Raw genomic sequence first — 12110 nt, 5'->3', positions numbered from 1 at the left:
TGTAAGAAATACGCTGCTGTTCTCTCAACGCAGGGGATTCTCATTCTTGTTATGTCAGTGGCTTACTGTAATGGCAGCTTCTGGATCCTCTAAGAGCTCGCATCTTTCCCAAGCAATGTCCGTGTTACCTTCCAGTCTTGGGAAATGCTGTCCTGGCTTACTGCGAGTGCCAAAGCCCTTCAGCTTCTGCTGTAGTCAGTGGCAATTGGAGGTGCTTTTCACTTATGAAAAGACCTTCTTCCTTGAGGTGCATGATGAAGAGGTCGCATAATGATGTGGCTTGTGAAGATAACTCTTCATAGTAAGAGAAGAAGGATGTCAATCCTTTCACAGGTAGGATTTGCTTGCTGAGTTCAGCATGGGAACTCACTGCTGCATTCTGGTTGCAGTGCCACGTGTCTCCAGTGAACACTGGGCATTTAGTCAGTGCAGTGAGCAAGGCTCATTTTGCTTAATGCTTTAAGGCAGCCATATACCAACAAACCGGAGATTAACTGAAATATATAGCTCTGCTTTTCCCTTTTTATTCTTTCCCTACCCTGGAATTGCCATAATGTCCCCAAGATGAAATGTCTGAATCTGGGCAGTCCTCAGCAGCTGCCACGCCGAGCACCACTGGAACCAAGTCCAACACTCCCACATCATCTGTGCCCTCTGCTGCTGTCACATCCCTGAATGAGAGCATCCAACCCATCAGCGAATACAATGGCACAACCAAGAGCAACAAGAGGACACGAGAAAAGCGGAACAGCCGGAACATGGAAGTCCAGGTCACGCAGGAGATGAGGAATGTCAGCATAGGTATGGGAGCTGGAGCATGTTTATGAATACAGGTTTCTGAGGTTAGCATCAGAACCAGAACCTTTTCTGTGTAATACAGAGGAAATTCCTGTGCTAACGTTCACCAGCTGTTTCCTAACAGGTTGAGACTATAAAACAACGTGCAACATCCTCTAGTGTAGCATTTGAATAAAAAGACTCACAGCTGAGTCCAGTTCTGTATTTTATTATTGCTTGCCCACAGTGCCAGCCTCAACCAAGCAATGAACGCTCTTGTTCTCATGGGCTTGGTAGATTTTACTTCTGGGGCAGCTTGGAAAGGACAAAAATGTCACCTCTAACACATTAAAGGGGCTAATGTAGTACACAGGTGACATCCTTAATCCTTCGGGAATTCTCTATGCAAACAGACATTGTGTTTATGTTGCTTGCCTCAGCTTTCAAATGTTTTGGTTTCTAAGCATGTTGGTTTCTATGTAAGTTGGCAAAAGGGGGAGTCCCTTATTTTCTTCCTCAAATATTGGTCTTAGGCTACAGATTATACAGAGACCAGGTTAGATTTCATGCACTGAACTGTGGAGTTTCAAAGTGAAATTTTAACTATATGCAGCACCATGACATTGTCAAGCTGTGCTATTTGCAGCTGCAGAAATGCCTTTAAGGAGCACTGTTGCCATAGATCATGTGTTGTCTTACGTAGGTATGGGAAGCAGTGATGAGTGGTCCGATGTTCAGGACATCATAGACTCTACTCCTGAGCTGGATATGTGTCAGGATCCCCGCCTGGAGCGCCCTGGTAACAGGTATTGGTTGTGACTTTCTGCTCTTGGCCCTCTGTCTTGTTTTTGTGAAGGGTGGATATTGTGGTCCAGAGCTCAAGATGCAGCTGTTTCAGAAAATGCATAAATTCTGCCTAATGCAAAAATGAGGTGCTGGCAGCCTTTGAGATCTCCAGGGAAGGCACATATCAGTAATATGGAAGGATCTGTGTGAGTGGCCCAGGCTGCTCTGAGACAGGAAAAAAGAAACCCAGGGCTGTTCACAGCATTTGAGTCCTTATCTGATCTTACTGCTGTGAGGGTTGCTGTTGAAGTTGGTGGGAGTGTAGGCATCACTGCACAGCCTTAGGACTGCCAGTGGAAGGTTTTCTATGAATTTTTGAGTAGTTATCAGCTATTTGAAAAGGCATCAGCGAGGCAAGTCTGAGGTCATGCAAGGTAGGTATTGGTACATGGTATGGGGAATAAAACATTCTTTTTCCTTTACTTACTGAATTCCCTCAGTCAACCCGTGGCAGAATCCACTCTCAGAGTTTTGACTGTACTGGTCTGTGATGCTCAGTATTTCAGAGTTATGTTCTGGCTTAAACATCACCAAGTAAGAAGAATCCTTGCCTTTCTTTCTTCCAACCACAGCCCAACCCAGGGGATTGTGAACAAAGCGTTTGGCATCAACACAGACTCCCTCTATCATGAACTTTCCACAGCAGGATCCGAGGTGATCGGAGATGTTGATGAAGGAGCAGATCTGCTAGGTAAAATTTGTTGGGACTGTTCTGTTTTCTCTGAAGCAAAGACAGCTCCGTTAGGCTTCTAGAAGCATTTAGATTCACTCTTTTTTCCGAACTTGGATGTTTGACCTTTAGAAAATGGCATGGAATTTGGGATACACTGTGACAGAAATATGCACCTACAGCAGTAATTCTTACCCAACAGCTTGAGTTAATGGCTGTGTATTTGGGCTGTCTTTGTGTCTGTAAGTTATTTTCCTTTGTTTGAAGATTGCTTCTTCCCCTCCTCCCACAAATCTTCACGCCAGTAATTCTGCATTCTGGCAGCTTCACTTGGAATAGAGCTTTTCTTGGAAGTTTGCAAGAAAAAAAAACCCTTTTGTTATGATTTCTTTAAGTTTAAGGGGAACAATTGTCGTTCTCGTATGGAAACATCATAGATTTCACTGCAGTTTTTACCTTCTTAGTCAATCCAAGAGAGTTTTGCATTCTCCTTTTAGGCTGATATTGAAGGAGCTTCTTGTATCTGAAGTCTGATTATGTTCTATGTTCCCAATGAGGACTTTGAAGCAGTCAGAGAAGCAGCTTTGTGTCAGGTAGCAGTCTGATAAAGCTGTGAAAGTGTAGCAGTCCCAGCTGCTTGTGGGTTGTTCCCCCTTTCTCTCATAACTCCTTTCCTGGTCTTCATTATCCCTTTACTCTGGACATAGGGTAGGACTAACAGTTGGGTAATGGGCCCTGCAAAGTCCTTTTTTTCAGTGTTAGGGTGGCCTCCTGTGTTTGCTTGGAGATTAAAATCTTACTTCATTTAATGGGTGTTTTATGGTGAAAACAGCAGTTGTTACATTAGTGGTAAGTTCATGTATATAAATGATGTTTTTCTATACAGAAGTTTAAATGAAATTATCAGACTGAGCCCTGGCGCTGCTGTTGGAAAAAAAAAAATGTTGTAAAATGCAGCTGTCCTTTGCATGCTGAAATGTGGCTGAAGTGCACGTTTAATTTCAGCAGATCTGTCTGCTAACAGGAGAATGATCACAAAGGGAGGGGAACAAGAAGGCAGTGGAAACTGGCCGTTCTGCACTTAGTGCTGTGTGACTGAGAAAAGAAAGGTTTATCCAGGCTGAGATGCGACTGTCTGAGACTCGTGTCTGGAAGGCTGGGAGTGGCTGAGGCGTGTGGATGCAGTTCTAACAGGGGTTCCCTCTCCTTGGTTTTTTTGTCCTGTATGTAGAGTCGTGGCAGTTCCCGTCCTTACTATTTCATGCCTTATGACACTGAAATGGCTGAATCATTGTTAATTCTTTTTTTTTTGAAACAAACTTTTAGTTTTGTTGGTTTCAGTCACTGATCGATCCTTTTTTTCACTTCCTTTTTTCCCTTGTCTCTCTGTGCTTCGCTGGACATGGCCCATAGGGGAGTTCTCAGGTGTGTATCTCTGCTCTGCTCAGTTTCCTTTCTTGTTTGTTTTTACCTCGTTGAGACTCAATGATATGGTATACACGTGTGATACTCCCCTGCTCTTGTCCAATCACGGTTGGCTTTGCTGACTTTCTCCCACCTTTGCCTTGCTTGGTTCCTTGCACTGGCGGGTTCCTGGGCAGGAGGCTATTCCTGCTTGGTGTTCACGTGTCTGCTGTGTTTTGATCCGCTTTTTGTGTAGCTTTCTGCAGGTTTTGACACTGGCCCGTCTCAAGGTCTTGAGAAAACCACGCTGTGCCTTTCCTTTGCTTTGGGGTGCAAAGTGCCTCGTTTTAGGGCAGGCGCTGTGCTCTGCGCTGAGCTCAGCTGAGCACAGGATTTACATAGTTCACTCCTGTTCTTCAAGTAAACAAGACTGTGAGGAGTCCCTCTGCTTGCATGATGCTCACTATGAGTTTCTTAATGCATCCTGACCCACAGCTGCAGTGAAAAGAAAGACTTTTCTGTAGGGAAGAGAGTGGCAGAACCACAGGCCTTTTTTTGTTTGTTTTGTCTTTTCAGTAGAAGTTTGAAGTGCCGCCTCTGTTGCCTTTTGTCCCATACGAAGGTCAGCAGGCCTAAATTGCAGAATTTTCACCTCTCTGTAAAATGCATTTGGGTACTGATAAAAAAAATAATTAGATGAAATCAAGGAAATCGCTGTTGATTTCAGTGCAAACTGGATGAAGCTTCACCTGTAATAAGGACAGGCGACTTGGGCTGATACGGTACAAAATCTGTGGCATAATTGTGCAGTGCTGAGCTCTGTCACATTCCTCTGCACGGAACCTCCTGATGTTGGGTCTGTAAGGTCACAAAAGGGAGGAAGGAACGGCATCATCTTCTCTCTTAGTTCAGATTGTTTGGGCTGTCACTGTAGGCCATTTTTGGGTGGTCTTTTCTCAGAGACTCCCCCTCTGAAGTGGCACTGGAATTTATCTCAGTAGCAAAGTGGATTTGGATCTGTGCAGGAAGGCCAGATAACAGCTCTGATATCCCTCCCGTTTTGTTTTTTCTCCTGCCCTTCCTTCACCCTGTTCATCATGTCTGTTGACTTGCCACTGTGGTGGGGTTGGAATGCACAGAGATATTTAGTCCAGGGTAAGTGACCTAAACATGATAGCACTGAGTGTAGGGTAAGCCAATCTACCCAGCTGCTTGGTATCTGAACCAGACTGCTTCATGCCAGCTGATGAATGTCTGCAGTTCACAGCTATTGGCCAGTGCATTCAGTCAGCAGGTTTACCACTGCATCACCATAGAGCAGTACTTTCAGCTCCAGGTTCAGACAGCCTTTCTGATTGCACTGGAATAGTTTAGAAGTAGGGGAGCAATCATTCCAATAATATCTTTATCAATCAGCTTTGCATGACAAAATATTACAAATAAACATTCATGATGGGAGGAGCTGTTTGTCATTGGGTTGAAACCTCTGCAGAAGCATGTTTAGAGCATTATTAATCAGTAGAAGGAGATGTTTGGTTGATTTTTACTTAGTAAATCCGGCAAGAAGACCAAATGAAATATCTTGAATTGCTCAGCACTGACACAATGATGAGTGCAGGAACAGAAGGTGATACTTTTTCAGAGATGTTGCAGCAAACATTGACCACATTAGCCTGATCTAAATTGAAATAACGAGGTCTTTGCTCCTGACAGGTGCTGCAGTGAGATTTACCAATAAGAGCAAAGATGTAGAAAAGATCTCCGCTCGGCTGCATGAGGAAGCCAAATTGCAGGCTGAGCTTTCAGACACAGGCGCTACTGTGGGGTGGATGAAGGATGGGAAGGAGCTCAAGGCCAGTGAAAATTATGAACTGCAAATTGTGGGGAAGAAACACACCCTGAAAATTCACAGCGTCTCAATGGATGATGCTGGAAGTTGTCAGTGCATGTGTGAGGGGGATAAAATGCTCTATCAGCTTTCAGTGAAAGGTATGTGACAGTCTGGGCTGTCCTCTTCCTGCCCAGGGCCAGCAGACTGCATTCACCTGACTCCCCGACAGTCCAGCTGTTGTCAGACAGCATCTGGGGTGTTTTCAGTGGCTGTTTTGACTTGAACTGGCCAATCTGCTTTGTAGAGCCATTTGATTTCTGTGTTCTGTCCTGTGATTCGTCCCTAAGATATAGAGGAAATCAAGGGAAAGATAGGAAAAAGAGCATCCCAGCCTTCCTGCTCTTCTCTCAGGTTGGCCACGAGATATGATGTAAACAGCTCTTTTTGTAGCAGTGATCCCAAATGTAGAAGAGACCTGTGAAGAGTCACAGGGATGTTTCCTTAGCTGTCATTCCATGGTGGGCTTTTTCTTACACAGATGTAGAGAGAAACTGAACTTTCCCACGCAGGTCTCTGTTTTGCTGCAGGGTGTAGGTCTGATCTCTGAGATCCACACGCTGGGCCTTGATTGCAATAAATGAGAGCCCTTTGTTTGCTCCAGTGGAAGACTTTCCATTTCTGCAGTACCCTCTGCAAATGACACAAATGCAAATGCACCTTCTTCCCAGCAACAATTGCCTTTTTTTTTTTTTTACACTGAGTATGCATGAGGCTCTTCATCATATTCTGCTGGCTTGTCACCCTTGTTGATCCATGGAGAGACGAGAAAGCCCTAGAGTAGTGTATGCACTTTGGCATTGGAGAGCTTACTTAATTGCTTCTTCTCAAAGAACAAACTCCAGAGAGGCATGGAGACAGCTCCAAAGAGAATTGAATAATGGGTATAAATTTAAGGAGAGCAGAACACCCTGCCAAGGCTTGTCAGCTAGTCTTAATTTTGCTTTTCTTCTCTTTCTTTGTCACGATAGCATAATATTTCATACTGGCAGTTCTGCCCACAGAATTAACTGGCACAGGCTGCCCGGGGAGGTGGTGGGATCCCTGGAGGTGTTCAGGACCAGTTCTTGGGACCAGTGCTTTTTTACATGGTTATCAGTGACACCAATGATGCAATGGAGTGCACCCTCTGCTGTTTGCTGAGTGGTGCGGCTGATGCAGTGGAAGGAAGGGATGCCATTCAGAGGGAGCTCAACTGAGAGGTTGGCCTAGGTGAATCTAATGAGGTGGAACACAGCAAAGTGCAAGTTTTGCACTTGGGCTGGAGGAATCCCAGGCATTTCTACAGACTGGGAGGAGCAGTCCTTAAGAGAAGCCCCGCAGAGAAGGACCTGGGGGTCCTGGTGGATGAAAAACAGAACGTGAGCCATCAGCGTGCTCTTGCAGCTCAGAGAGCAAATGGTCCCCTGGGCTCCATCAGAAGAGGGGATGGCCAGCAGTGACAGGGAGGCGATTGATCTTCATGATCCTTGAGGTCCCTTCCAACCCAGGCCATTCTATGATTCTGTGATTACACTCGCTGTCAGAAATAACGGCAGCTGTACAGAAGCTGGATATATTGTGGGACAGTTCTTGTAACCAGCTGATTTTAAGACCCTGCCAGAGTTGAGAGTCTAAATTGCATGTCAGAAGAAAACTGGGAAAGTGGTTATTGCTCATTCTTTTTCATTTGCTGATTCTTTCTTTAGGGATCCTTTTCCAAAGGAGATTCTGGTGCTGGAAGCAGTTGAAGAAAGAACCAAAGCAGCTCTTGCCAAGAGTGCTTGAAGTCCCTGTGGAGAGAAGCAAAGAACTTGGGCTTCCTCTGGGATGCTCCCCACCATGTCTCAGGAAGGAGACAACTGCTGTTCCACTTTCTGCTCTGTGTGTGGAAAGGTACGTCTGGGTTTCTTCTGCTTGTTTTTTCTTTCTTTTTCTGGCTTTGAAGGAGAAGGGGTGGAGCAAGGGGAGACCCACTGGTCATTTGTTACCTCAAGAACAGGATGGATTCTGCATTGACTGTGAAAAACCTGGGCTAGTAGCATGGGCATGTTTCAGGCTGGACTCTTCTTTGGCTGCTTGGTTTCCTTTTGGCTACAGGGAGACAGCTGTCTAAAGGTGTGTTTTCAAACCCACTCTCCAAAACCATGTTTCACTGTTGCAGGTGGTTCAGTGTGCTCTTGCAGTGCAGATGCTGTAGTTTGCTGTAGAATCTGAATGGTTTCTGTTCCTAGGAGAGGAATGGGAGGAGGTAGTGAGAAGAGAATTCAATGCCTAAGGGGAGGGGAGATCAGGGATTGGTGGGAGAGGGAGCCAATAGGAGGGAGAGAGAAGTTGGGCGCAGGGTGATGGTAACATCCCTCTGTGACGTCATAATGCTCCTTTGTGACATAATAATGCTCCTTTGTGACGTCATAATGCCCCTTTGTGACATCATAATGCCCCTTTGTGACATCATAACGCCCCTTTGTGGCGTCACAATGCCCCTTTGTGACATCACAATGCCCCTTTGTGACATCATAATGCTTCTTTGTGACATCACAATGCTTCTTTGTGATGTCATAATGCTCCTTTGTGATATCACAATGCCCCTTTGTGATGACATAATGTCTCCCCTTTGTGACGTCACAATGCCCCTTTGTGACATCATAATGCTTCTTTGTGATGTCATAATGCCCTTTGTGATGTCATAATGCTCCTTTGTGATATCACAATGCCCCTTTATGACGTCACAATACCCCTTTGTGATGTCATAATGGCTCTTTGTGACATCATAACGATCCTTTGTGACGTCATAATACCCCTTTGTGACGTCATAATGCTTATTTGTGATGTCATAAAGCCCCTTTTTGACATCATAATGCCTCTTTGCTACATCATAATGCCCCTTTCTTACATCATAATGCCCCTTTGTGACATCATAATGCTTATTTGTGACATCATAATTCCCCTTTGTGACATCATATCACCCCTTTGTGATGTCATACTACCCCATATGAAGTCCAGGCAGAGTCAAAACTTATGGACCTGCACGAGGATCACTTTCAAGACAGTGGCTCTGTTGCTTCAAGCTTATTTGCTTCGTCCTGCCGCCACTCTATTACCAAGTATCAACAACCTCTTGCATGATTCAACTTGCAAACGTTTGACACTAACCCTTGTGTTTCTGTGCCTTCCTAGATAATTCGAGCCCTTGTCAACCCCAAAGATCCAAACCAAGTAGTGATGTGCAGTGTGTTTCCATCAATGGAGAGTTCTTATTAAGTACAAATCGCTGCAATTCGGATGACAGCCTTCCACATGGTAACAGTGATGGACACAAGGGGCTCATCCACGTTCATGCTCTCATATCTCCTGGCTCTGCTGAAGCTCCTGACCTGAGCCTGCCAGACACAGCAGTCACCTGCCTGGATTGTGACCCAGCGCCTTTGCAGTGCTGCCCATCCCAAGCACAGCCCGAGTGTCCCAGCAGCAGCACCACCATGCAGGAGCAGGGCAGCATCAGTGAGGTGAAGCTGAGCATCTTAGATGGGGACTTAGAGTCAGGCTGCCAGTCCCAGGCACCAGGCAGCAGCACCAGCTCTGAGCCACTCTCATCTTGACAAGAGGAGTCCCATCTTCACCCTTGACCTCTCAAGCCCTCCTGTCTTTTATTGAATAAAGTCACTCTCATGCTCAATCCTCGCCTTGGCTGCATTCCGAGTCTTCATTCACAGGGATTGGGATGAATGCAACAAACAGCAAGGCAGCTCAGCTTGCAATGCTATGGCTGTGGGGTTCGTGCAGGCAGAGCTCTGGGTTCCCATTTTGCATGGCTTTGGGATGTCAGCAGCAAGATCTCTACCATTTTGTATGGCAGCAAATAATCTCTAGCATCCAGGTTGCTGCTCATGATAATCCCAGTCTTCCTGGCTGTCGCTTTGTGATACCTTTTAAAGCCTTTTGATACTCTTTGATGCCTTGGCTGCTCCCTAACACCTCTGTCCTCCTGCCATGTTGACTCATGTCTCCCACTTTGAAGCTGGCTTTGCAGATCATCTCCAGCCCTGTCATCATCACGCTGCAGCAGGAGGTGCTCACCTGGCCCAGTGTCTGGCAGTGCTGCTTGATCTGCAGATGAGCAGCTGCCTCCTCATCTCTTCAGCTACAGTAGTTTTTCTCAGGGCAGTTAGATGCAGTCATGCTCCTCTGGATTTGGTGTGTTAAATCCATGCTGCATGGCAGCAGTCAGTGCAATACAAAGGCGTTCTGTGTGCCATAGCATTTCTCCAGGGGCTGCCAAAGGTAGAAGCACAACACAGCACCATCCTTCTGACAGTAATGTCTGTGAGTGTTAGACATGTGAGCACTGCATCATCCCCAGCGTGTCAGTGCTTTTCCACACCAACCTGACTCTCACACTCTGCACTGAATGTAACTCTGCTCTTGTGGAGACAAATGCTTTCTGTCACATCCTCCATCCCTGCAACCATTTGCCGGTAGGCAGCTCTTGCAGAAGAATCAAGCAGCAGAACCTTGTGCTCACCCTACAGCATGCAAATGCTATGAAAGCAGAAATAACCTGGCGTGCTCTGGGTCTGCAAGGCTGCACAGATGGGAGAGGTAGATTGTGTTTTTGCAGTGGAAGTTTCCAGTATTTTCAGTACATAGTGTAGGCCCTAACTGAATGTATAACCCTCTTGTAAAACAGCTGTATAAGTAGTTTTTCCACCAAGAAAGTTGCTGAACAGAGTTAAGTTCAGACTGGGGGCATTCTGACATGGGGAGAATTGAGACAAGCACAAGATAAATACACAGGGTGGGTAGAGCCCAGCACAGCACAGAATGAATGTACTGACTGTTGGAAACATTGCCCTTCTCTGTCCGCAGAAAAGTACAAGGCAGACCTAAAAACAAGAGGTTGGTAATTGACCTTCTATGGAAATGAATCCTAGCAACAGTCTGAAGGAGTGTGTGAGCCTGAGATGCTCAACCAATGAGAGCCATGAGAGCATCACCTGCATTGGGTTTAGGGCATAGAACAGAATTAATGTCACTGACTGGTGTGCAATTTCTCCCTTGCCAACAGGGGATGTGCACGCAGTATTGCAGTAATGAATAAGCACTGCTGCTATCGCTGCCAGCTTTGCCTAACTAGAAATCTTTGACTTTGAGAGTTTCTCACACAAGGGGAGAGGGTAAGAAAGTAAAGAGGCACAGAAAACTAAGGGAAACTGCTCTTCTTTATCTTATCTATAAAAATTGATACAATTGATGCTGTCGTGCATTTTTTTTTAATTATTTTTTTTTTTTTTTTGCCAATGTCAGTTAGATTGTTTTAAAATATCCACACACCAAAATCTGACTACCAAGCAAATGTAATGAAAATGAAATGATGGTGAGTTAGCGGAAAGCACAAGGCCATATTATATCAGGCTCTAGCAAATTTACAGGCAGTCACTGCACGAAGAGGTAGATTTGAGTTGCACATTATATGATTCCCACAAAGATTAATGAAATCTGAAGCTTTCAATATATTTCCCCTATAATCAAAAGAGAACGGATCCCCAGGTTCTGTCCCGCAGACGTCCTTTCCGTGGTCTCTGCTGCCACCTGCTGGTCAATACTCGGAACTGCCACTGTTGGGCGTTTGGTGCCGCAGGAAGCACAACGCAGATCTGAGTTCTGACCGGTCTACGCAGCAAATCCGCCAATCTTTATTGCGATAAGCCCTCCACATGGCATTGCACACGCACTCGAACACGCAACAGGCATAGATTTCTCCTAACTCCTCGAGGAGCAGGCAAGCAGAACAACTGAGCGCAGCACTGCTTGTGATTGGGCCACCCCCATCATAGAGATGTGTGTTAGATCTTTTACCCACCCCTGGCATTTTTGGCTACAAGGGCACACTGCTGGCTCATGGTCAATCTGTCGTCCACCAGGACGCCCAGGTCCCTCTCAGCAGAGCTCCTCTCCAGCAGCTCTTCTTTCTGCTTACACAAGGAAGATAGTCTTGTCAATGCAGAGAAATGAATCACAGAATCACAGAATGACCCGGGTTGGAAGGGACCCCAAGGATCATGAAGCTCCAGCCCCCCTGCCTGGAAGGGCCACCAAACTTCCATGTTTAGTAATGAAATAAATGAAATAAATGACAAAATTTCCTTTCAGAGAGTTGCATTCACACCTTGACTTAGGTTTGTACAGCTTGGGCATTTGGTCAGACGTGTACTGAAGTCAGGTTTTTCTTTGATTGAGAAAGCATTGAACTAGTTCCTCATTGACGTACAGTTCCTTAGAAATGGAGTAGTCCCCACTTCAGACCAGCTCCTACTGGATCCCATTTCCTGAGAGTCCCACAAGAAATTCTGGAGGAATCAGTTTGCTTTCTAATCTACCAACTGTCTGATACTTTCAACACCTTGAATAAATTGCCAGTTGCTGACTTGTTTCTTTTTGTAAATCTGTTGATGCACGCACAAAAAATGGATCAGAGCACGGGGTCTTATCTGGAGATGGGAAAACAATTGGATAAACAGAAAATTGTTATTTGCAAGTTTTGCA

General features: G+C 45.5%; 1 protein-coding gene across 1 annotated transcript; it reads left to right on the top strand.

Moving 5' to 3' along the window:
• The first annotated feature begins 1467 nt into the window (after window positions 1-1467).
• LOC146756847 (C-Jun-amino-terminal kinase-interacting protein 3-like) lies at window positions 1468-5036 on the top strand. The gene is made up of 3 exons (XM_085523946.1): window positions 1468-1583; window positions 2196-2314; window positions 3707-5036. Exons 1-3 carry the CDS (start codon window positions 1483-1485, stop codon window positions 3838-3840), a joined length of 354 nt encoding a protein of 117 aa, XP_085380072.1. The 5' UTR covers window positions 1468-1482; the 3' UTR covers window positions 3841-5036.
• Window positions 5037-12110: the final 7074 nt, after the last annotated feature.

The sequence above is a fragment of the Coturnix japonica genome, chromosome 25, assembly GCF_054131305.1.
Source record: "Coturnix japonica strain WE chromosome 25, WE-NBRP24, whole genome shotgun sequence".
Taxonomy (NCBI): Eukaryota; Metazoa; Chordata; class Aves; order Galliformes; family Phasianidae; genus Coturnix; species Coturnix japonica.
Note: the sequence above shows the minus strand (reverse complement) of the source record. Positions and strands in the feature narration are given on the sequence as shown.